The sequence below is a fragment of the Apaloderma vittatum genome, unplaced genomic scaffold (assembly GCF_000703405.1).
Source record: "Apaloderma vittatum isolate BGI_N311 unplaced genomic scaffold, ASM70340v1 scaffold1579, whole genome shotgun sequence".
Lineage (NCBI taxonomy): Eukaryota > Metazoa > Chordata > Aves > Trogoniformes > Trogonidae > Apaloderma > Apaloderma vittatum.
Window position 1 is genome coordinate 2,844 of NW_009734408.1, and position 26,376 is coordinate 29,219.

Here is a 26,376-nt window from a genome sequence, read left to right on the forward strand (position 1 = left end):
TACACTTATTGTGGTACATATTTGATGCAATAAATGTGCTAAGGTCATTATCTGTTTGCTCAAACATGCACCACAGGTTAAAAATTACTATTTACATCGCAGAGGGCTTTTCATCAACATGTACAACAACATCAACCTTACTGAGAGCTGAAGATGGCTAAACAATACTGCGGGATTAAGCAGAACAACTTTATAAAGGGCTCTTTTGGATCAGTTTGGAGGGCTGAGGCAGATTCGTTTAGTATTTGTATGCAGAAAGACATCTGACAAAGACAAAATCTGTGGCGCCAGACCTAGGAAGAAGTTTGCGCTTTCTGAAACTTAATTGGCTGTGCAAAAAATAATCCGTCTCTACTGTTCTTGTGAGTTATAGGGGACTTTACAGGCATACCAAGACTTGTTTGGACATGATACAACGTGAATACATTAATTAAGCACCTCAAAATCTGTTATGCCTTTCCAGAAACACCGCGCTAAAAAAATCTGGTGTTCTTTGTGACTTAATGTTATTTTCATGCATGATCTATAAGTGCAGCATGCCTTCATGCAAATCATTTCTGTGTGTATATTAGTCGTGTAATAGAACTCCTGGCCCTTGTACCCATGAATTCAGGTGTACTTAATCCCCTTCCCCAACAGAAGCCCCGTTTACAAAAATAGTCACATATAATAAACAACATATGAATAAAAATAAGATGACTCCACCAACACAGATTTTGTAAAAATATGACGTATGTGGCAGTTGAAATGCAAACAGTGGATACAGTTACCGTATTGTTTGATGCTAAACACAAATCCTTGGTTCACACCCCTTTAACTGGTCCCTACAGTCTGAGTAGCCATTTTTTCTCTCTTCAGCAGTGTCAGCTGGTAGTGAGAACAGTAACCTCTTGTCAAGCTCGTTTCCCCACACCACAGTCACAGTCACTGACGAGGGGTCACTGTCTTTTAATAGGCACTGACCTTTAATGTACAGTAGATTTGTAAAAATTGTCAGTTTGGCATAGACCTCCAGCAGGAGTCCTGTTGACACAAACACATGATCCTTACAGGCTACGAACTATTTTGCACATAGGCGATTTTGCTTGCTATTTGCTTTTATTTCTGAACATCTTTATCTTCCTTTTCATGCTTTTCTTTGACTTGCCTTGTTACACGATCGTAAGAAGGTGGACAGACTGCTGTTGATGCGGTTATATCGGTTTTCTCTGTAAAAGAGTTTTCATTTAACTTGTCAATAAGGATTTCATCTTTCAAACCCTGACCAGCACCTCCTTCAGTTTTATTTTTGTTATAGATAAAGGAAGCTTGTTTTACTGTTCGTTTTAAAAGATGACGTCTGAAAGCCCGTTGAATAATGACAGCAGATACTTCCTCCTGTTTTCGTTTTAATGTGGTTGTAATTGGTTCATAGGAAGCTTTTGAAGGGTTGGATGCCATAAACCGGTCTTCCATCTGTATTCTGAGGGCATCCTTCTCCCCACTCGCCCCCAAAACACGCTTCGTGAAAGCGAACAAGATATCAAGGCAGTGAATTCTGTCGCCGCTGACCATGGGCAGGTCCATCGCAATAAGCTGGACTTTGTTTGGTTTGGGCAGATGAAGGGGAGGCTCAAGTGCTGCTGCAAAATCAGACAATTTCTCAAATTCCATGAATTGTGTTGCATCGGGATCAAACTTCTCCCAGACTTCATAGAACATCTCAAAGTCATCCTCGCTCAAGGGTTCAGCGCTTTCTTCAGTAGCAACACCAAAGTTCTCCAAAATCACGGCGATGTACATGTTCACCACTACCAGGAAGGATATGATAATGTAGCTGACAAAGAAGAAAATCCCAACGGAGGGGTTGCCGCAGTCGCCTTTCACGGAGCTGCCCGGATGAGCTTTATGGGGGTCACAGTCTGGCTCCCCACTGTTAAGAATCGGGGCGAGCAAACCATCCCAGCCGGCAGACGTGGTGATTTGAAACAGGCAGATCATGCTGTTGCCAAACGTTTCAAAGTTGAACATGTCGTCTATACCAGCTTCCCTCTTAACGTAGGCAAAGTTGGACATGCCAAATATGGCGTAGATGAACATGACCAGGAACAGCAGCAGACCGATGTTGAACAAAGCAGGGAGAGACATCATCAGAGCAAAAAGGAGAGTGCGGATTCCCTTGGCGCCTTTAATGAGGCGCAGGATTCGACCGATCCTGGCAAGTCGGATGACTCTGAATAGCGTGGGTGACACAAAATATTTCTCAATCATCTCAGCTAAGAACATACCTACAACAGAAAAAAATAACACAAAGATACATAACCACTTAACCTAAGAGTAGAAACTTAGACAAATAGTGTCAGAATTGGTGGTTCTGTATAGCAATGAAAGATATCCTGTAGATTCCACTTGCGTAATTTCTGTTATACCAGTTATACTTAATATTTGCATGTGCAATATATGTTTAATGATTATAACAGTTTTGATGGCTGGATTGGGTAAATTACTAGATAAAAAGAAAAGCTGCATGACTTATTTGTGAACCTTGCAACAGCAAAAAGCCAGCCAAGAGCTATATTTCAATAAAAGTTCACCTAATATTAATTTTACCCTCTTTTGAGTTTAATAAAGAAGTCTTACCTACTATTGAGAGAATGACAACTACAAAATCAAAAATGTTCCAGCCTATAGTGAAATAGTAATGGCGAAGCGAAATTAACTTCAGGACACATTCTCCAGTGAATAAGACAATGAACACCAGGTTTATCCAGTATAATATATTTTCCATTTCTTCACTCTGGTCATCAGTTTCTACCATCATGGTAACCATATTAAGACATATAAGAATCATGATGCTGATGTCAAATACTTGCTGTGTCACAAAATCAAAGACCATGCCTTGGAATTTGTTCTGAGGAGGAAAGAAAAAAAAATCCAATAGAAACTGTAATTGTTTTTCTTTTCCTGTTAAGTAGAAAAATACATGCAGTAAGACCTATCAGACTTCAAGAAAAATGTTACGAGTGATCTTAAGAGCAACCAAATTAAAGTGAATACCACACCTTAGTTTCTGTATATTCATACATAAAATGGTTCCATTTTTGCTCATACAGTAGTTAATGATAATTTTCACACAGGCATATTTCTGCTCTCCATATCTCAATAAACACTGCCCTATTTGAAAATAGCTGTTAGTCTGATGTATATAAATAATATTACCCCTGGTCTTGGTATAGGTTTTTGTGGTTTTTTGGATCCCAGCTTTTTCATTGCATTGTAGTATTTCTTCTGCTCTTCTGTCATAAATATGTCTTGACCTCCAAAGTAAAAACATGAAATAAAAACTGGTTATAATCACATTTATATGCAGCATTGAAAAAACTCATAAAGAAAAAATAGTTATTTATTTATTTATTTCGTGAAAACCAAGAAGATCAAATTGGGAAAAATGTTTTAGTTATCAAATGCAGCTGTCTGCTCTCTACGCATTTAGTCCAGAAGTTGTCTGGGCATCCAGTACTGCATCTCAAAAAAAAGAGTATGCGGCATGGAGGTTGGATTAAATGATCTCTAAGGTCCCTTCCAGCCTAGGCCATTCTGTGATTCTATGATTTTTCTACAGTTATTTTTCCTTGAACTCCAAGAAATCCTTTTTAGGGCCTCTTTTATAGGAATAGATACAGTAAATATCTGAGATAAGCTCAAATAGTCTGAGCTGCTCAGTACTGTCACTTCTGAAAAGCAATTTTAGTGAAACAAAGGCAGCAAAGTCAAATTTGTAGTAGATGAATGTGTTAGTTCTTTAAGTATCTCTAGCAGTGGAAACGTTAGCATCGGGACTCAGAGAAGATAAATTATCAGGCTCTGGAGAAACTGAGCTGAAGATTGAAGCACTCTTGCTACTGTTAACAGGACAATGCTCTCTTTTACGTCTTGATTAGCTTCCATGTTCAGTGGAGATTGGATTAGTAAAAGCCACAACTGGCCAGTGAAGACAGAGAATTATGGGTCTGTCTTGGCAACCCAACCAAAATCTGCTGCCCATAGTAACTTTCTTGTAGAGATAGCTTGAATGAAAACCCATTAGACTCCTCATCGGTCTTGAAGTAAATTTTTCCTGGATAAAAGATTCTTGCAGACATCTAATACCAGGAATGTCTATGAACCCCACGATGCAGGCCTTTTGAGGAGGAGTGTTTGGGAAGCTTGAAGACATGGGAATGCACGTACCATACACTGGACAGGCTCCCTAACCATACACCTGTAGGCCTCCAGCAGGTACAACTTCGAAAAAGCTTATGTGGTATCTCTCATTAGTGACATAAACCCGAAGAAAGTGATTAAGTCCAGTACAGTAAAATTAAACTAGTAATTCACAGCTGATGAGCATCTGATACTCAAACCATCTATACTAGTGAGATTATATATATGTGCACTGTGAAACAATAAAAAAACCCTGTTCTGTATAGTTTCAGATCACTCAGTGCCACAAAATAGAACTGGAATAGCTGGAATCATTAAAACTGTATGTGTAGCAGTGTGATGAAATAATTCTTCATTTTCATAATCAAGTAACTATATTTTGTGTGCTGATAGAAACACTACAAATTAAGAAGAAAAAAAATATAAAAAAAATACGAGTGCTTTAATGTAGATGCCTAAATCAGGGGTTTGATCGTGGAAGACGATTTCATGAAGTTTAGGCATGAAAAAGCAGATGACTTTAGGAAGAATAAACTCGACATTGAAAACAGTCCTAGTCACTACAGTGTAGAATCCTGTGATGTTAATGCATACTACACCTTGGGAAGATTTTATATCCTAATACACTTCAGTTTTTCCAATTTCAAAAAAACCTTGGATTTATATACCATATATCATGCACCTGCAATAATGCAATATTTTAGAATATCTTTAGAGAGAAATGAAAAAATACTTATCTTCTTTTTTTGCTGATTGAAGTTATCAATAATGACACCAATGAACAGGTTCAGGGTGAAAAAAGACCCAAATATGATAAAGATGACAAAATACAAATACATGTACAGGTTATCTTCATACTTGGGTTGCTGTAATACCTAAGGAAAAAAAAGTGAAATATTATTCCTAAGATTTCATATGAAAATTCCAACTGAACCAGCAGCAACCTCAGGCAAAACATCCTTAATATTTTGTGTTTGGACAACACACCTGTCACTTATATCAATGTATTTTGTCCATTCCACCTATAACTGGCAGCATCTGGCAGTTTGCATTTAGTTTTCCACAATTTATTACAGCAGAATCTCAGATAATTTAATTTTGTTTAATTCTATTGCATAGATATTAGTAGCTTTTGGAAGATATATACACACTTGTTGATACACAGACCTCAAGAAAAAAGATAATTTAATATATTTGCAGTACTTACGTCTCTTGAGTCAATGGCTGCATACATAATATCCATCCAGCCTTTAAATGTAGCCTGTAAACAGTACACACCTGTTTAAGCACAGAGCTTGTGGACAATTCATATAATTATTTCCAGCAACTGAGTACAGCACCAGGAATAATTAGCACAACATAAGATTTCTAGATATTTTTGTCTCTTGACTTTCTTCACAGCTGCTCATCAGATACACTGCTGTGTATCCCCTGCTTTTGTCTCAATATGAACATTTTAAGTAGTAAGCATAATTAACTTCTAATTAATTATCACAAATGATAGAATGCAGTATCAGTTTAGTGGACAAAATGAGTATGAGCATTTTAAGCAGTAAGCATAATTAACTTACTTCTAATTAATTATCGCAAATGATAGAATGCAGTATCAGTTTAGTGGACAAAATGTTCATCGGATCACATCAGCTGCAAAGGCTGCGTAGAGCTGAGAAACAGCCTTACGTTGCCAGCGGTGAAGACTGGTGTTTAGTCCCTCCTCAAATCAGTCAGAAAGGTGGCAAGCAAAGGGAATAAAAAATTTTACCAGCTCAGAAAAAGTAGTCTCCTATCAAAGAGAATTTTATTTTTTTCTCTGCTTTGAATGACTTTACCTGATTTAGTAATTCTGTCTTCACTTTAAATGTGTTGTGTTTTACATAGGTTAGATCTCTCTGATATGTTCTGAGATGAACTGATAAGAAGAAGATGTGTTTTATGTGCATTGAAGACTTAATATGCCTCATAGGTGACAGCACTTAATTACTTCTATAGCTATTCCCTCTGCCTAGGATCTGTACATTTTTATATTTGACGGTGAGGTGTAGATTGCTCCATCTGAGCGTTCAAAACAGAAATTCATTTTCTCTGTTGTAGCATTTAGTTCTCTTTTGACTCGTCAGCATCTCCAAGTAGAAGTCACTCAGGTTTTAATCCCATTGTGGCCAGAATAAAACAAAGAACTGAGATCTTTCTCTGTCATTTAGTCCTTATTATAATTTTGGTGGATATCATTGGTTCCTTCGTATGCCTAGAGGCTAGTTGCAGAAAGAAGTCGGGAATGGAATGCTCTTCATCCACGGTTACTGCTGTATTTCCATCATCTTCAGGCTTCATTTCTAGTGGAGATTTCAGAAAAGCTTTGCTTATGCAGCATACAGAGCAGCTGGCATCATCCTGAAGTGAAATTAAACTAAGAAGGAAATCTTTTCTTAAAGCAAAAGTGGTCCCTTGCACTTTTGATCCAGTGGAATGCTGTATCAAAAAGCCTGATTATCCCAAGATGCAAATCCAGTATTGCAACAACTTTCACATCCTGAAGCCAACACAGAAAATAGGAAGTTCAGGCAACTGACAGTATGATGGTGAAATCAAAGTGTAGTTAGAGGGCCAATAAATCAACAATAAATCTGAACCAAGTAGAAGTTTCAGCTGAAGAATTTAAAATCCTTGTGGAATATTTGGACTGCAGGGGATTAGGAGAGGTAGAATCAGCTTTATTTATGTAATTCCTAACATATGTGGAACCTGTTCTCAAAGACTTTTAATGACAGACACCCCACAATCTCATAAAAACTACTTATTCTGGCAATTGGCTTTATTGTTTCCTAATATCTAAATCCTTCTGTTGGCATTTAAGACTCTCATCTGCATGATCATTACATATCTGGAGAACAGCGTACTAATCATCCTTTGTGCAGCATCCTTTACTTATTTCCAAACGCATTGATTACTGCTGCCTTTCTTCTTCAGGCTGCGATCACTGTTCCTTCAATGTTCCCATGTAAGTCTTGTTTTCCAGAACTCCGATCATTTTCATTATTTTCCTCCGAGCTCTCTTCCACTAGTTCTTCTCTTGAAATGCTAACCAAAACTGAAGCAATTTTTTTTAGTCTTAGAAGATCTAAATAGGGCAGGATGGTTAATTCGTGACTTACAGATGCTACTTTTCTTTCTGTCTTGGTAGATTATTTGCATTTTTTTGGAATGTCATAACTTAGGTTGAAATCAGCACTTCAACCTGAAACACTAAATGCAAATAATGGGTATATTTTTGCATCATAAGGTTGATGCAAATGATGGAGGGGCTCTTCTGCAAAGTGTGTGCTGTTGCCTCACATTCAGACACGTGATGATCCTTGCATATTACTCCAGGCAAAGTAAAATTATTGGTTTTTGTAAATTTACTGGTGTAGCTTAAAATAACTGGAATGAACAACAACAAAAAAATAAGCTAATTTTAAAATATTAAGCTTCACCACCATCGATAATGTACTCCATTATGAAAAGACAGTACCTTTCAGATAGCCCTGGGAAAAAGAGCTGAAGAATTGAGCTGTTGTATGTTTATTATTGTTATTATTATTAAAAAAATCAACTTGAAAAGCGAGTGGAAGTGGAAAAATATGAACATAACATATTACTATCTTGCAGTTTAAAATAACTAAAGTAAAAGTGTATTTTCCACAGTTTCACAAAACCATGACACTACCATCATTGAAGTAATGAAGAAAAAAATCCTCAAACCTAATTAAAATCAAGTAATTTTAGTAACAAAATATGCTCCCTCATCATATTATTTGTTTTATTCTAAATCTCTCCAGAAAATCAGTAAGAATCAGGGGATATAATCACCGTTATGCAAAATAATTTCCACTAGTTGAGAACTTAGCTGTGAGAAAATGGATACTTAATCCCCAAAGCAGAAGCATAAGTTAAGCAGGAGAACTTGCAATTTTTAAATATGTTACCTGAACAATAGCAAATAGTGGAACTGGATGTTCAGTGTCAAGGCATCACGTTTAGTGAAAGAGTACTATTTCCACTGCACTCAGTAGAAAGTTAGGCCTGCTTATATTAGGCTTATATTTATCTGCAACACATTTTCTTTAACAAAAATAAGGTATTATTTGGGCATTTGTGCATACCAAATAGAAATTAACAATGAAATATGACTAAGAAATCAAATTCTTAGCTTCCTCTTTGTATATTTAAATATAAAAATACATTGTATATTCTCAGTGACACTAAACGAGAGTAATTCATTGGTTTCAGAGATTAGAGCGGCGTAAATAAAAATCAGCATCTGTTCCAATTTTTTTTTCCCCCAAGATAATTTGAAAAACATATATTCAAATGCAGATTCAAATGTAGTCAGAAAAACAACCAGGCAAAAATTCCCCAGGAACTGTTAAAAGTACATAGATCTTTTTTCCCTGATGAATAATTTCTAATGGACTTGTAACTAGTGTGGAGTTTCACCACTCCGTTTCTTTACCACAATCAACCATCAGCCATCCTAATCTTACAGCCCTAGAATTCAGCTTCTGTTTCTTTTTATCCTACATTTAACAAGATGTGTTTTCTTCTTTGTATTAGTAACAGCAGAATTATACAACATTGTGCTTTGAGACCCACTGGTTTCCCAGCAGGACAAAAGCAGCCTCCAGAAGATTTACTTACCAAAGAATCCCAACACTAGGTTCAGGTTAAAAAGGCATAAGGCCATAAAATTATCAGGGCAGAAGCCACATCTCTTTGTGTACACCAACCTCTTCCTCTTCACTCATTGATGCCTGAAAAGTGTGAAAGGAATTTCTCCAGCAGATCTGTCTCTGCTTTAATGCTTTTCTTTAGGGACAGAGAAATACTCAAAGAAGTTCAGACCAAGACATGAAAAAAAAGAAGTTTGCAGATCCACACAGACCAACATGAGCTACGCTGCATCATAGAAGAAAAAAAATTTTTATGGAGAGAATGTGTACTTATATGATAGATGGCATGAATATTTACATTCCAAATTATATATTTTGGAAAATAGTCTCTGGTCAACAAAGTCTATAAAACATGGTTATATCAATGGCACATATTGTTAGCCTGCATTTTGGGGCACTCCCCAAAAGAAAAATAATACAATATGAAAACCAAAAATCAGCTTATGTTCTTTTCTTAGGTCCCTCATTCCAGAAATTCATTTACCGTCACTGCCAAGGAAACTCAAGAAAAAGCTTGTAACGGAGTTCTTTTTGCTTAAAATGCCACTGCCACACATTTCCAGTCTTTATTTTTTGACCATAGATTGTTTCTTTCTAAAACTATCCCACTTCTTTTTGAGTATCTCTGTGTGAAATATCTATGTTTCTTTTCTATATTGCTCTTAAAAATGAGGATATTTTTCTTCTGTGATTAACAGACCCATATAATACCAGAAAAAGCTTTTAATGATTCAGATCAAAAATTGTTCTCAGGTCCCATTTTTGTCTTTCCCAGAATAATAAAGTCTTCAGTGACAGGGTTTAGAGTTCTTTTGGCTTCTCTTCATTTGGATTTTTTTTTTTTTGCATGAAAATGGTACTACTTCCAGTGGTACTGACTCCAGATAGAAAACCTCAGTGATACAGAAAAGAAAGATTTCTGCTATATTATCTATAACCCAGAAAAGCTGAAGGGATTTACAATATTATTCTTTGACTGGCTGAAAGGGCACGAGTCACAGGGTAGAATGGAGAATGAAATTAATACTGGATTGTAAGAGGCACATTTCTGTAGTTTCTAGCTTCCTGAAAAAGGGACCTTGTATCAGTAATTCATACACTGATACTTATCATCGATTTTGTCATTAGAAAAATGACATTGACCACTCTGTGTGGGTTTTGGTTTTTTTCCAGATCTATCGGAACTTAAACAAAAGTCTGGCCCCGAGGTTGTTAAGGTGGACAACCAAATAGCTTCAGCGGACTATTCATCTGATCGTTATGTTTTAAAAAGGTCATTAATATTCACATTGGATGCACAGAAAGTATATCCACTTGCAACTATGACTTTTAATAATTTTTTTCAGGCTTAATACCTTATTTTGGGCCAAATACTCAGGTTTCAATAGCTTTATCTTTGTTTCTGACATAGTAATGGATACTTCTAATTGAGTAATACCTTAGTATTTACTCATCTTTACTATTTCCACAACCTGATTAGAAAGGGTAGGGAATTTAGGATTATGACATATTCACTTCTCATGTTTCTTCTGAACACGGTGGTTTTAGAATCCTGTTCTAGATTTTCATCCAAAGTACTTTATAGAACAAAAATTAGAAAATCGCCTTATGTCTTCTTTGATTGAGAAACTAATCAAGCATAACAAACAGTTATGAATTGTGCCCCCTCTTCTGTTCTTGAAGATGGAAACGACCTAGATTCGGCACATTTTAAAGCATTAATTGAAAATCAAGCTGATATTTTGCTTTCTCTGCCCTAGGGCTCTTAGCATTTTGTAACTGCAAAATTAGTACTAGTGATTATTTACCAAACCTTAAGAGATGCAAAGCCAAGTGTCGGTTTTGTGCAGTGACAGAAGTGCTCTGTTTTTTCTGGTGTGTCAAACAAAAATTCTCTTCATGCTATTACAAGCATTTTAGTAATATAGAAAAAGTAAGCGGTGTTGTTACTGACATTCTACTCAGAAGAAAATCCATCGTTAGGATGGAAAATCTCTATATTGTGGATACTGCAAAAACAAGCGTCTTTTCCTCCCACAAGAGCTAGGTCATCTGTGGCATGCCTAGATTATTTTTGTCTTTGGAAGCATGGGAAAAATTGGCCAAATTCTTCCAATTTGCTTCTAGAACAATCCAATAATTTAAGAAGCTAAGTCTGCATTAAAGAAATATTTGTTGCTTTTCAACGAAGAGAAGATGGAATAAGCTATGCCTAGCTGGGACACTGAAATATATTTGACGGCAAGCAGCTGAGGAGTGGGACTGTGGACACAAAGCCAGGAAAAAATGTACCTGGTGTTATCCCTGTCCCAGAATGGAGTAGGTTTCTACTGGAAGAAGAGTTGCAGACCACCTAGAAGGAGTTTTGTTGATGTACTTTTTCACCTGAACACGTCATAAAGCTTTCTGCCCCTCCAACCCCAAAGGGAATTCTAGACCAGTGAATTTCAAAAATAAGACAGAAAAAAGAAATATATAAAGTCTTCTATTACAATGCAATTCTGTTATCAAAATCAAATCATATTCAGTAGTTTCTTTCTTTAATACTGCTGGTTTCTCTCTGCTCTTTCCTGATGTGACAGTAAAGTAAATAATTAATCATAGTGAAATTTAAATTTCCAGAGTTATCACTCACACAGTTGAGATGATACACTGGCTGGGAGAGGCAGCTCACAATGCTCAGAACCATTGCAGGACTGTGTCGGTACCACTGGATCATATTAACGATATGTGTTATTGAGATTTCTTATGCCAATGTAACAGCTAGAAACCTAGTTAAAAACTATAAAGATGAGAGCTAAAAATCTGCAGAATTAGACAATAACCTTAAAAAACCATAGAGGTTGCTGAATGTGCAACTTGGGTTAGAGTCCAGTATTTTCTTAATTAAAGCTGTCAATTTGTCAGCTACTCCAAAATACAAAGAGAGTGTTGTGAGGACACAACTTTTGATATTGACGTCATAACTTTAGAGTATCTCTCTGCATATATTTTCTAAATTCTTTTCACTCATATTTTTTTTGCTAAATAAACTTCACTAGGTGCCTATGTAGAGAAATAGCAGGGAAAATATTACATAGGGTATAGTATCTAATGGTATTTTTCTTTTCTTACTTCTCTTCCAAATGAGAAATTGCTTCTTAGATCACATACGTCTGCACTGGTGACAGCCACAACATTGAGAGGTGATTTCCTACCTGAATTCTCTGTGACTTAATCACACCAATGCAGATTCTTGTCACTCAACAATAGTAAAACCTGAAGTATTCAGAGAGCTGAATACCATTCCTAGGTACTTCCAGAAACTTTTTACAAGTTAGAAGCAGATGGAAGACTAAGAGAGCTATAAATAGGAGGAATATTACTGGTTCTATCAGATATCCTAAGAACTCTTTATTCATCTTAGTAGGCTCTACTTACTGTGAAAGAGCAATCAGTTACCAGTGCAGCGGTATTTCTAGGTCACAGATAAAAATCATCAGGTAAATATGTTTTTTGTCTTTGTTGCTGGATTTGATTTTCACTATTATACATAAACAGTAAGAGGTATATAAAGAGTGATCACTTACTACTTGAAGTAAAGAAAGATACCCAAATCCTACATTATCAAAGTTTACTTTCACGTTTTTCCATCGGGCACTTTGATTGTTTTTTATGAGTTCCTCGCACTGACTATAATTGTTGATTTGGTCGACTTCAAACCTTTCATCAGTTGTGGTGTTAACACAGTAGTAGAACTTCCCAGCAAACAGATTTACTCCCATGATGCTGAAAATTAGCCAGAATATAAGACAAACGAGAAGCACGTTCATGATGGATGGAATTGCTCCTAAAAGGGCATTCACAACCACCTAGTACACAAATACAGGGGGAAAAAGAAAAGAGTGTAAGAATATTTACAGCAATAAAGTTTTGTATACTGTTTTACCAATGCTTATAAAATGCTTGTTCAGAAGCTAATACTATAAGTATTAAAACAGTACATTAATAACTGTAGCACTGTTCTTTTAAATACTTAATATTAGTACATGTAATGAAAGGAAAATAAGTGAGAAAATTAAAATAATTTAAAAAAGAACAGAAGAGACGATCTGGTCATAGTAAGATGAAGCCTGAAACCAATGTGTTTGATATAAAAAAGACAAATATGTTAAATATAAATACAGACATAATAAAGCTCTAAAAATGCATCAAATTATAGCTTAAAAATGTTTAAAGAAAAATGGCAACCTGTAGATTTGAAATTTAAGCTGAAAACACAAATGCCATGAATCTAGAAACTAAACTCTACATTAAAAGGATTATGCAGGAATTAAATACATATCTTTATTGCCTTATTGTTCCATGCAAGATTATAACAAAGATTAATTTCTTTGTATAGAAAAGCAAGACAGTTTCGCAATATGTCTACTTGAATCAACATAATTTATTTCAAGCTCCAGTCTTATTGTTTCATGTATTGAGTTTAAGTCAGCAATACCCTTCATTTATCTGAAGAAGGACATACATCAAGGACATACTTAGGGGTTTTGATTTTGCATTTTAGATTACTTTTGGTCAGTTGCCTTCTCAGCCCCTTGCAGGCAAGATGTCAATAGTTACTTATGTAGATAAAAAGTGTATTTTTCTGATATATATAGTAATTAATCACATGTGTCTGTCAGAGCTATCAAAACTTCTCTGATAATTGTTTGGCTAACAGCTGAGCAATCGTCTCTCCTTAAGTAGCCAATAACAGATCTAATTTACAAGTTACATTTTATTTTAAATTTTACTTTCTTTTTCTGTAAAATTTTTAGGACCTCAGGAAGGTAAAATAAATTATATAGTAGGGCTCTGATTCTCAGTAATGCAGTTCCTGCAGTAAGACAAGAAAAGCTTGACACGGATACTTGGGGTGTATTAGGGTGGCTAAATCCATCTTAGTTCCCTGCTTTCTGCAACACAGAGGGGTCTTCCCCATTACCAAAATAATTCTGAGCAAGCTCAGAGCTGCTCAGTCTTACTACCTGTATTTCATAGACTCTTGAAGGCCTTTGGAAGCGGAGTGTTGTGGTTGTGTTACTCGTCACTCAGCACCCTCCTCCTCCCAAATGTTATGGCCAGGAATTAGGACCTGTTTAGAAATCTTAGATAGAAATGTTATTTCCAGGGCATATTTTCTGATCATTTTAAGGGCCTCCTTCATTGCTAGACAGTAGAACTGGGACCTTTGTGTAACTGAATTATCTTTTATAAATCAATGATTTTTAAATTTAGCTTTTCTTGGCAGCTTCTGGTTTTGGTGATAACATTAAAGGAAGCACGCTTGCTTGTTGAGATTTTTGTTGCAGAAAATGTGAAGTATATAGGTGGTGTATGCATAAGCTAGCCATTAAAAAAAATAACAAGGTCCCAGTAATATTGTGAACATAAGAAACCATTTTCAAAGGAGTGGTGGAAATGCTTTTTGTTGTCCAGTGGGCAGAAAAGTCTGTTGCTGCTTAGCTTGATGGAACTGAGGACACATAAAAATTAGGAATCCAATGATTCTGGAATTTATTCCACATGTGACCTGATCTATGACACTGTATTATGCTATTGCTGCTTTGAAATTCTAGGCCAGCTAGTACTTGTATTATATTTGTCTTTCTTTTTCTTTACCCATAAAAATGTTCTGACTGTGTTATCGAGACTGAATTCCTGTGTTTAATCTTGGTGAAAAAGCTGAAAATAAAGATGTCAAGAAAAAAAGATGGGGATTTAGTCCTGCAACTTAAATAAATTAAAGTTACCTGTGCTCACATGAAGAATGGTTTTGTATTGAGTGCCTGTGGCAGATACCTTTGTAACAACCCTGAGATCCGTTGGACCACAGCACAGATCCAGAACAGGCAGCAGATTACTAACAGCTACAGTAATTGTCACAATTATGAAATGATAATAATTGCAGAAAGAAAGATTTCTACATAATGCCATCAGTGTTTCTCGCACCTTTAGATGAACAGGTAATGCAATCTTGCTACTGAGACTGACAAAAGATCAGCTACGTCTTCTTGAATAAGAACTGAACAGTTTCGAGCAACTGTTCCAACAGCTGTTCCAACAACTCATGTCATATAGGTCACTGAAAACCCATCACATGGTAACAATTTTTGGTCACTACTGACCTGGCCTGGATGCGAACTGGTGACCTAGAGGTGAAAGGCTCTGTATCCTATTACCAACCCCTTGAGCTATCCAGTCCCCCTGGAAGGTTTTTTAAGAAAAGAAGAAAAGAAAATTAAAACTTTTAGAAGTTGTTTTCTGTTTGCATTTTGTTTAAGTTTGATTTTTGATTTTTCTTTTTTCCCCCACCGATGTTGAGTCTTTGCCCTATCATATTGATAATGTAAAACTGCATTTTCACATGCTGGTCAAATGTTTGCCTGACTGTAAAGTCCACCTTAGGAAGAAGTCTTTTAATTTCTTCAGTTGGAGATTTCTACAGTTGGAGGCAATTGTTTTATCAATGTTTTTCCATTTACTTTTAAAAATATTTGCTTTTGGAATAGCTAAGGAATATCAGGATAACCAGGACATTAACTTACATAATATATATCCAAGGTAGCACCCATACACACATACGCGACACCTACACACATACATTACAGCAGATGGACAGAAAACGTGAGAACCAATTGAAAAGTGAAGAGATCAATTAGCAGGTTTTAATGAGTTAAAAATTTAGCAAATAAAAAAATGTCAATCTCATCTTGTTTAAAAGAGTCTGTAGTGGGTTAAAAGAATGTTAGCAACTACAGCTCTTATTTTTGCTGATTCTTCAAATCTAGATCAAATGTGTGTAGTTCTAAATCATTTTTTATTTTAAAAGGAGCTGCTCGTTTGGGCCTATTTTCTGTTTCTGCTTGATACAGAAAATAATGCCAATAAATTGGAAAAAGATATTTACTATGTTGTTTGCTTGTTTTTTAAGTTACCTACATTGCATCAAGGCTGGGATGTCGTTGGTCAGGCTGACTCTGGTGAGCAAGCTGTGAAAGCCCAAGTGGATTCTGCTTGTTCACCTTCCCATAGCTTCAGGTAGGTGGAATAGCAGTTAGTGCAAGTGAGAAGCAACACCTGACACCTACAAAGACAAATGGGCTCTAGACTAGTTTATAACTCAGTTGATATTCATCCAGGAAAAAAAATCATCATGGGAAACCACATCTCCTCTAGAAGAAAGCAGTACTTCATACCTACACACAGTGTTGCATGTTTACATTTTCAGAACATTTATTTTCCATCATCAGATACATACGTAAGATAAAAGAATTACTGCAATGCTAATTGTCTGTCTTTTCTTCTGACTGATATAACATTATGTCAATACAAATTAGTAGTCCAGGGTGGTTTTTTTTGCTGTTGGTGTTTTTATCTTTTTCTGGACAATTGTCCAAAGAAGACTGCAAAATGGAACTGAAAAAACCCATGAGTTTTGCTGCCAGGCCTGGGCATATGGATACAATGAGGATTTTACAAAACACCAGCTTATCTCTGCTGTGTGGGTAGAATATGAGGAAGATTTCCTAGATTCACTCTTGCTGTGGGACACATATTTGAAACACCTAATGAGATATAAATATTTAAAATTCCTACAGGAAAATAATTTCAATAGATTCTGGCACCTCAGCAGCCACGGGCTTTCCAGGAATTCCTACGCTGAACCTGACTAATGGATATATCAGGGCCTCCTGAAATCTGTAAACAAACCAGGAACAATCTTTAGTAGTGCTCAGCCATTTTTTCCATAACTTTTGCAGCTTCTGTGAAGAAGTTCCAAACTCTGTCCCTGGTACAAATGAGGAAGAAGTTACCATTTTAGGAATGGAAAGAAGATTATAGGATTATGTCTGAAATATTTTTCCTACTTAAAATGACAAAATACTTTATTTGACTCCACTTGGGAATTTGTCAAATGATAATATTAGGCTTAAACAGGAAGTTTCCCAAAGATGTAATATGCCAGATCTCATACCGGAGTCATTTGAAGGAGTCCATCAGAGGCTACAGAGGTTATTTAACTGTTGCCTGCATAAGACATGTTCCTCCTGTACTCAATTCCTTGAGAGCTGGGCAAGCCGGAGAAAGCCTCCAGGAGCTCCAAGGAACAATTTGTGGGCTTGAATACATATGTCTAAAATAATTAATAGTTTCTTCCTCTTTAAGTGACTATCTGTATAGACATGCAGTTGTAGGCTTCAGATGGTGCTTGTAAAGAAAACAACATTCACCTCTCTCTTAGCGGTACAAAGATTGAAGAGTCAGTTGTTCAGAGACATCAGCATGTAGAGGGAGACTGACAACAGCAAAAGCTGCATTAGAGCGAAACAGGAAACTTCATTCCTGACTCAGATGAAACACTGACACTGCCTCGGGCAGCATTTGAGGGAAAGCTGAGTATTCCCTTGTCTTGAACAAGTATGAGTAAGAACATCTGCCATAAGACCACGAATCTCCCCTGCTCAGCTGGCCAAAGCCCAGATTCAGACAAAGCTGCCAGAGGGAGCATCTGCACTGAAAGATGAAGTGTGCGAGTAGTCATTGGTTTAGATTCTTGGTCCACCACTGAGGTAAGAATGCTGGAAAGAGCAGGTGGGTACACCATGAGTGGACAGGGACGGAGGCTCAGGTGACACACGTGATCTAAGTTTAACATGTTCTCATAGTGAAGGACTCTGAGGACGTCACACAAGGGAGGCTAGAAGATGCTGAAACCAAACTGACTGGTCAGGTGGCGGGTAGCAGGTAACAGGCTGGTGTATTCATCTTGTGACAGCGCTGAGATCATCATCAGCCACGTGCTATCCATAAGGAAGCAGTCTCTGACAAACTAGGCCTAATTCTTTCTCATAGGCAGAGGTCTTTAATTGGTAGAAGATGTGTTTGAACTTGTGAAGAGTGAATTACAGCTGTTAAAATCAAGATTTTTGCTGATACTTTACTCCAAATATAATTTATACATAAGTATACACAGACATGCACTTTTTATTTTGCTTTTTAAACCTAACACCTACCATCTACTAATCAAACCCTGTGTAATCCCTTTTCATCCTAGTGAATTTAGAACAAGTTATAAAGCTGAAGGGACTGGCACTTGAATGGCAGAAGTGATTTAATCTGAATTTCTACTGTTTTAAAATTCCCCAAAGCCTGAAAATTCAAAGTAATATTTTCTTACTCTGTAAACACAACACTTGGGAGCAACTCCTTTTCCTAAAATAAAAAAAAAAAAAGGAAAAAATCACTGAGATAATTTATCAGTAAGCACTGATTTTTTCAAGGTATAGTATATATGTAATGTAGTGTAATGCTCTTGTACCAGTAGCATAGTACACACTCCAGTTGTTCTGCAAAGTCATGCGGGAAGCATCATTGTCACTCCTGTTGTCCCTCCCTGCATGCAACCTACAAGTGTTGGTAAGGTGGCACGGGGCTCGCTGTGACAGAAGTGGTTGTGGCAGCCCCTTTGTTCTGACCAAATAATAAAAATATGTTATAACAATGGCTTGCTGTTCCCCCTGGTACTGCAAAACAGATGATGAAAACTGCCTTTCTCTGCAGGTAGAGGAGACACTTCTGCAAGTCATAACACAGCACAAGTCAGTAGGATCAGAAGAATTAAGTATGGGGCTTAAATTAGAGAAGCTGCATCAGCTGGAAATGTTCCCCTCACAAGGAAGGGGGGCACCTGTGGGCCAGCAGACAGAATCCAAACACTGTCCAGTGCAGGGCATTAAGACTGATCCTCAGCGGAGGCTTAGTGTCAGGTTTTGAGGTGCCCATGCAGGAAGATAACTGATGATGCAGTACAGGAGAAACATCCCCACACTCGTCTGAGTGTATCTGTGGAGCTTGATGGAAGAGGGGTGCCATGTATGGATAGGACAGAATGGGGTAGATGAAGGGCAGAGGAAGAAGAGAGAGATAGACGTGGCCATAATTCTTTTACTTGCCAGTGCACACTTCAACAAGACGCTCAGAATACCTATGTTCTCATTGGACTGGGAAGCAGCGTGCTGCATGTGCTTAATCAGCTGTGACCTGGCTGTAGAGACAACAGAGGATGAGAATTAAATGTTTCCCTGAAACAAAGTGCAACCTACTCAACATGATCCAAATATGATTCTATGGAGGCACTACAGTGAATATAAAAATTCAAACTTATTCAAAACTTGTAATTTTCAATTAATTTTACTCCTCTCTATCTTAATAGATTTCTTGTGAGAAACTCTCAGAACTTCGTCCCACAAACTGAAATCAGGGTGGTGCACCATGTTTGTATGAATGGGTGAACTATAACCTACACATTTTGTTCCACTGTTCCAGCATTTACCTCACTGTAAAAAAACCAAACAAACACAAACGAAAAAACCCAAAAACCCTCAAAAAAGAAAAACCCACAAACCTCCACAAACCTGCCCTTATATCAGATAAGGATTTCCCATAACTCAGCTGGTGTCTTTTGTTTCTTATTATCAATGTGCACATCTGAGAAGAGTCTGGCTGTGTCATTTCTCTGTCTTTCAAGCAGAATTACAGGTATCTTAGAGATTTTGCCTTTAGTAAGTGGATAGTAAAAGAACTAGAATATTGCCATCTTTGCTACACCATTTGCCTTAATGCCATGTACGTACATAAAATTTTTTCTTAACTAAATGACCTATGATTATGTAAGGCCAGAATTAAATAACATTTTAAAAAAGTTTTTAAAAGTTAGAAGCAAAGGAAAAAATAAAACTGAAATATTATTCTAGCAAACTAACGCTTATCCTTAATTCAGGATCACTACAAAGTAGCATAGAGAATGTAGGTAAAAGTAAATTATCATACTGAAACTAGAATATTATCTAAATCAAAAATAAAACCACAAAAGTTTGTCATGAAAGAAATTAATGCATTTTGTCAGTGTTAAAACTGGCATGAGAAGCACCTTGTGTAAAACAACTGAAAAAAGTTCAGTATTTATGGCAATATTTATGACAAAGTTTTCAATTTCTGAGTAAAATTAAGACTGGGAATACAGGATGAAGATTAGTAGAGAACTACCGTTTAAAGCAACAACTGTAGAGAAAAATTTTGATTTAACTGAGAGTATGCAAAGACAGGCAGATGGGAAAGAATCAGAGGCACCAGGCAAAGTGCTACTCCTAAATCTCAGTCTTAACAGTAAAGATTAAATAAAGTTGAAGCAAGAGATAGAAGATCTCGGAGGCAAAGACAATCTCTCCCTTAGCAAGTCTACTGTGGTCTTTTCTACTTCTCCTTAATTGTTGCTGTACCTGGGCAGCTGACTGAAGAATGCTTCCGGTAGTGAATTGTATCTTCAAAGAAAGAAAATACTTCCTCAAACACTGAACACCCCAGCAATTCTTATTACACTTGGTGGTGGCTAGAAAAATTTTGTGCTCTTGGGTGGTGAGTTCGTATCTTGGAATGCTAGTATTGCTTAGCAGGGAGGTTCAACTAGATGATCTCAGGAGATCCCTTCTAACCCCGGTGATTCTCTAGTTCTGTCCTAGCTTATACAAGAAAATTTAATGCGGATAAAGCAGCAACAGAAGTATTTTTTCACCTAACAGTCTACTAAAAGCGAGCTACGCTGTTGGATTTAACAAAATACTGAGTTCCTGGAGAAGCTTTGATTCTGTTTCTCCTCAGAAATCAAGTATATGACAAAATACCTTTGGAGACAACATAGAAGGAAAGACATAATTTAACATACTGTATGATGAAATTCAGTAATTCTCTGCCAATCAATAATCACATGGCTGCAACTTTTTTGACAGGACCTGGTAAATACTGTAAATACACACGAGCATGAAAACAGGATAATTACTTGCTGTGGGAGCAGTATCTTTAAATTTCAGCAGATGCAGTGAAAAAACTCATCCTTTAGTTCCTCCTGTAGCATAAATGAAATGTAAGAGACCTTTATGTGTTCTTTAACACTTTTAATTAAAATGTAAATTGTATCATTTCCCTCGTTCAATTTTCATTAAATTTTGATCCTAAAAGTAAGGATTTTCTTCAAGATGCAACACACAAAAAATCTGTACAAAAATTGTACCAATTTCAACTATATAAGAAACTCTTTCTAATCGTAGAATTGCAATCTAAGCAAAATCTCAAAATACTAAGGTATTTCCTGTGTAGTTTGTGAGAGTTTTCTTACATCAAAGTTTGCAAATTTTTTTAGTAGTATTACAGGAGACATAATATTTCTAATAGCCTTTCCTTAAAACTCAAATGTAGTGAGTAGGATCATAGTCCTCAAAAAAGTCCTTCAAAGTGCATAATCTTTTGATCAACAAAATGTATTCCTCCATATTTAAGAGAAACTTGCAGAAGACAGTGAATACGCTTTCTTGAGACTGAATACATAATTCTTAACTGTGAGGTAAGATCCTAAATTTACAGGGAAAGATGTTTGTGTTGATACATCATTAACACTGAAGCTATAAAACCCCTGCACTAATGATACCTTCCTACAGATGGTGTTTTAAGGGTTGTAATCTAAGAACTGGATTTTTCTAACGATCTGGTAGCAAATGCACATGTTTATGTCACTCACATGTGTCCTGCATAACATTTCTAAACACCAAGAAAGATACTATAGAAATAATACTGTTACTGGCATTTTATAAAAGTTAAAAAAAGAACTAGTTTCCAACACAGGTCAGACTGAGTTCAGATTCCAAGACAGCATTGTATCATATACGATGTATTGTATTTTCTATATACGCTCAGAATGATTTACTTCATGTAACATACAGGGGTTTAAAATTATGCAAAATTTTAAACTGCAATTATATGAATATCTATAGTTGTGATTGTTCAGATCATAGAGTTTTGGTGTGTGCTTAATACTCAAAACTTTCTATGGGATAGTTTTGAATGTATGTAGCTATAAATTGAGTAACAAAGTAAGACAGATCTTTGCAAATCAATGTGAAAGTCAGATTCAAATTTTTTTAAAATGTCATTCTTAATCTCAGTTATAAAAGCATCTAAAAATCTATAAATAGGTGAGGTACCTTTCTCCTGCAAAAGGAACTCAAATAACTCTAAATAATGGTACTGATTTTGTGACAAGTTTTCCTGTCATTTTTGTAACATCGGGAGTTTCAGAGTGTTATTCCTGAAGATTTAAAGCAATTAAGAAGGGAGTGTAGGGCGAATATATATAATCTAGTTTTGCTGCTACTGGAACTCTCAAATGAGATTTTCTCTCCTTCTAGCCCTAAACACACAATGTAGTGATTAGTCACACTGCAATCATTAAGGGCAGAAAAGGGGGAAATACTGTACCCATAGCACAGGTAAGGGGAGGAACTAGTGGTCCACCCCATCCAAGCTGAAGAAAGGTTATCCTATATGAAATAGAAATATATAGCCTGTTATTAGTTGTGAATCTGTAATGACAGACACTTGATGTTCTGTTTTATACCTCAATCAGACGAGAAATGTTTCCTTCCTATTAATGAAGTTTGGGGTACTCTCGAAAATGCCTCATTATCGCTTTTCTGGTAAGGGAATCTAAGGAAGCTGATGAATTTTAGAGGATATTTAAGTCACCAAATACTCTAATTTAGTTTTACAAGTTATGAAATTGGACTGGAAATTTGAAATACAGTAAATGTTTGAAGCCATCAGCCAGAAATATGCATAAGGCATGCAAAACTGAAAGTGCAAGTGGATTTCAGATTGTTTGCTGCCTTCTACTATTTCTCTAATAAATAAATCAAGCACGGCATGACATGCTTTATTTTGTGGAACTAGACACAAATGCATGCTTTATCATCACTTAATTCTCTACCTCAGCAAAGCAATGTATACTCAGTATTCTACATTTACAAGTAGCATACCAGTTCAGAACTAGCGCAAAAGCATTATATTGCAAGTACTAAAAAGCTAAACAAAAAGCAATGGGTATATTCAAATCTCAGTGTGCAGATACCTCTGCTCAGTACATACACTGAGATGAGAATATAAACCCTAAGACAGAAATTTAAATTAAATTAAAGCAATTCTTTACTTTGCCTTCCAGCATCTGGGTGGAGTCAGTTTTGAGATTCAGTACAGACAGTATTAAAATTTCTCAAAATTCATTATACTAACAGATATTTAAAACACCTTCAATATGGCAAAATTCACTTCTGCGCTCAAGGCAAGCACATAGATCACTTGTACCCTGTTTTTGTGCAAGTTGTTTTTGTATCCTATATTCACTTTGAAAATAGAATTTATCCCATTCATGAAACTGCATAATTACCAGGATACGTTGTAACTATGGAGTAACTGTAGACTTATAAGAATATATAACTCAAAAAGTGAAGTATGTTTCATATTTAGGGATAATATAATAGTTACTAGTATTTACTGGTGATGTAAAATGCTGTCTTCTTCCAATTCACCGGAATGATAAATTTATTTAAGAAAAATTTGCATTAAAGTAGCTGAAAACTTTACACATTGTTTTACAAAGCGATGCAGATATTTTTACACACAGGGGCTTTTGTGGAGTAAATATGATCTCTTATATTTTCAAGGCAAAATTTGCTGGTCTGAACACAGGGTAAACATTAAAATTATAAATACATGTGAATAAAAAAGCTGGTTTTGTCACACCTCAATGTAGGTATAGACAATATAAGAAAGCAGAGACAGTTGATTTATTTTTACTTTCTGGTGGCAGATAAAAGAATCTATTTTTATGGATTTTTATGAAATTACCTCAGTTTCTGAGACACTATAATTTAACTATAGTCTTATCAGGAGCTGGTCAATTATTTATTATTTGAATCTTTTTACTGTTCGTGAGTCATTCATAAAGTAATGTTACCATCTGTCAAGGAGCTGTTGTGAATACTTGCCAAGTGCTTTGCTAAAACCATTTCCAGAAGTGCATGTAACTAATAGTAAAGATAAGGCCTATACAGTTGGCCAGTCAAATTTGCTAAATGACTGGAATCAAGTACTTTATTGATTATCATTAATTTTAGAGGACAGAGCTGGAATCATTTTTGCTTTTCCAGGCGATTCCTACAGAGTAAGTTGCTCACGAATTATTCATGTTGTGTATCTGAAATTCTATCACAGGATTGGCCTTCTGGCATAGTTTCATAGTTATTCAGTGAGAAATAGATTTCAGGTAATAGGATATTCATGCTCAAACCGAAGTATCTAAGTCTTTTATGTGGTAAATTTACTAAGACAATCATGTAAAGACACAGAAAAATGGAATAAAATATTTAGCAATCAATTTTGACATTATATTTCTAGAAATTATCTCTTTGGGTTTTTTCAATGTCACCTAAAGAGCTGCTTTTTTGCCCCTGCATAACTTCTATATTCCTCTCCTAGTCCTCCTGCAGCTGACCAGAGCATTATTAAAAAAGTAAAGCTGAAAGCAATTTTCCCGACAATTCTCTGCACAAAATCACATGTATCGGAATGTTCATGAACAGTAAGTACAAAGAAAGACAAAGAAAAAATTGCTAAATCAAATACTCATTCCAAAGTTAAATGAAAATTTGTACATTCTGTACTACTTGACCAGCTCTTACCCTGCTGAATAACAATTCATGAATTTCAAATGGTGAGAAAACGGCTAAAGGTCAGTTTGCTATATAAAAGTGAAATTTACTGATCTAGTAATCATTGGTTAGCAATATTTTTTTCTGATACATTCTGACGTAGAGATATGTAGCCTGATGAATGCAATTTAAGGAACAGAATTGTAAGCCTCAATTCGATTTTATGAAGCTTAGATTTTTATCCGAAGGTTGTTCAGACAGTATATGCCAGGCTATTACACTGGTTTATAATCGACTTGAAATTCATTAGCACGTTGTTTCGTCTTAAGTTTCCATGAAGTAGCAAAAAGCATTCTCTTAAAACATATTTCAATGACATGCATATAGAGTTAGTTTGTATTCAGTGGCTTTAAGGAACAGAAGGTATAAACAAATGAAAAAATAGGTTAAAATGCTTTCTTGAGTGAGATGGATAGTAAGCAGGGCCTCTAAGTTACTTAGAGTAAGTAAGAAATAGCCTTAGATACATTGTATTGAATATTGAATAGAGATACGTTGAAATAAGAAAAGCATTTACCTTACAAAAATAAAAATTTCATAGTGAAGTCAAATAACTGGATTTGTTTTTAAAGTCAGCCAAACTCAGAAATAGATTTAAACCACTAGCAGGCATGAATAGATCTCTAGTACCATCTAGTAAAATTCAGTACTGTTAGTCCAAAGGTGGTTTATTAAATATAAACAAAAATGAAGGATTTCAAATGTTAACAGATTAACTAATGCTAAATTAGATTTCTGTATAAATATTGTGATATGTTTAAGAGTAAAAATTTGTAAAATCTTGTTACATTTTTTCATTATTGAGTCTGTTAAGGGAGTTCATGGTTGGTAATTTCAAAGCCTTATATGGAAAACTCCTGAGATTGGCTAGAAAGTAAAGTAACCTTAATGAATGTAACTTCTATGTGATACTGCACATGGATTTAGGTGAATCGATGAAGCTTTTTGCTTATCTGTTAGTAAAAGATACGCAATAGATAAAAAGATAGTGCAGCCTTTCTGCATGGACTTGACATTCCTTATTCTGCATGCATGGATTCTTTCTATGCATGCATAGTTTCAGATTCTTTCATGTTGTCTTACCCTCATGCCTTCAAATCGTGACAAAGCTCTTAGAGGTCTCAAAGCTCTTAGTGTCCTAAGGGACTTAATGGCACCAAGTTCAGAGTAACCCAATGCATTTGCTGTTAAGCTAACCAAAGAGACCTATATGAAAACAGGAAAGTAAAAATTATTACATTGTACATAGTACTTTACATACCATAGATGCGAGATATAAACTCCTTTAGGAGAATCTAATTTTGGACCACTTTCTTCAGGAATAGGAAGTCTTTTAAATAAAAGAAAAAAAAAGAAGTCATATGAAAGAAGAGTACAACAGGTAAATAAACAAACAAAAATATCATAAGGTAACAATATCAAAAAACATTAATACTTTTGATTTTGGTATTTTGATAGTGATTTGAAGGCTTTTAAAATCATGAAAATCAAATGAAATTAATATTGCCTTATTACCAGTTTAGCTGTTGCTCTCACTCTTTCTCTGTTTTACAATGCTATTGGGATTAGTAATTGTAGTTGATAATGCCCATTTGATTGCCCACAGCTAAAAGGGAAATGAGTGGAGCCTGTTTTGAATTAACAGATGGATCACAGAGCTCCTCTGGAAATTGGTAGAAGATTAATTTTTCTCTATTCAGTTACATGGACTAATCCTTTTGTCTGACTGCTGAATTTATGTGCTCTACAGGTTGACACTAACCTGGATTAAGCTGTTTCTTATAGACCTTATAAGAACAGTTCCATAGGTGACAGACCTCTGTAGGCCCTAATATATTCTATGTCCCAGCACCACTTCAGTGAGA

General features: G+C 35.8%; 1 protein-coding gene across 1 annotated transcript in view; it reads right to left on the reverse strand.

Annotated features, from left to right (window-relative positions):
• Window positions 1–350: 350 nt before the first annotated feature.
• Window positions 351–26,376, reverse strand: part of LOC104279063 (sodium channel protein type 1 subunit alpha-like) — a 66,496-nt gene continuing 40,470 nt past the window's right edge. The window contains 7 exon segments of the mRNA XM_009876232.1: window positions 351–2,267; window positions 2,620–2,890; window positions 3,199–3,303; window positions 4,920–5,057; window positions 5,390–5,443; window positions 12,461–12,742; window positions 25,595–25,717. Of these exon segments, the coding sequence (XP_009874534.1) occupies window positions 1,099–2,267; window positions 2,620–2,890; window positions 3,199–3,303; window positions 4,920–5,057; window positions 5,390–5,443; window positions 12,461–12,742; window positions 25,595–25,717 (2,142 nt within the window). The 3' untranslated portion in view covers window positions 351–1,098.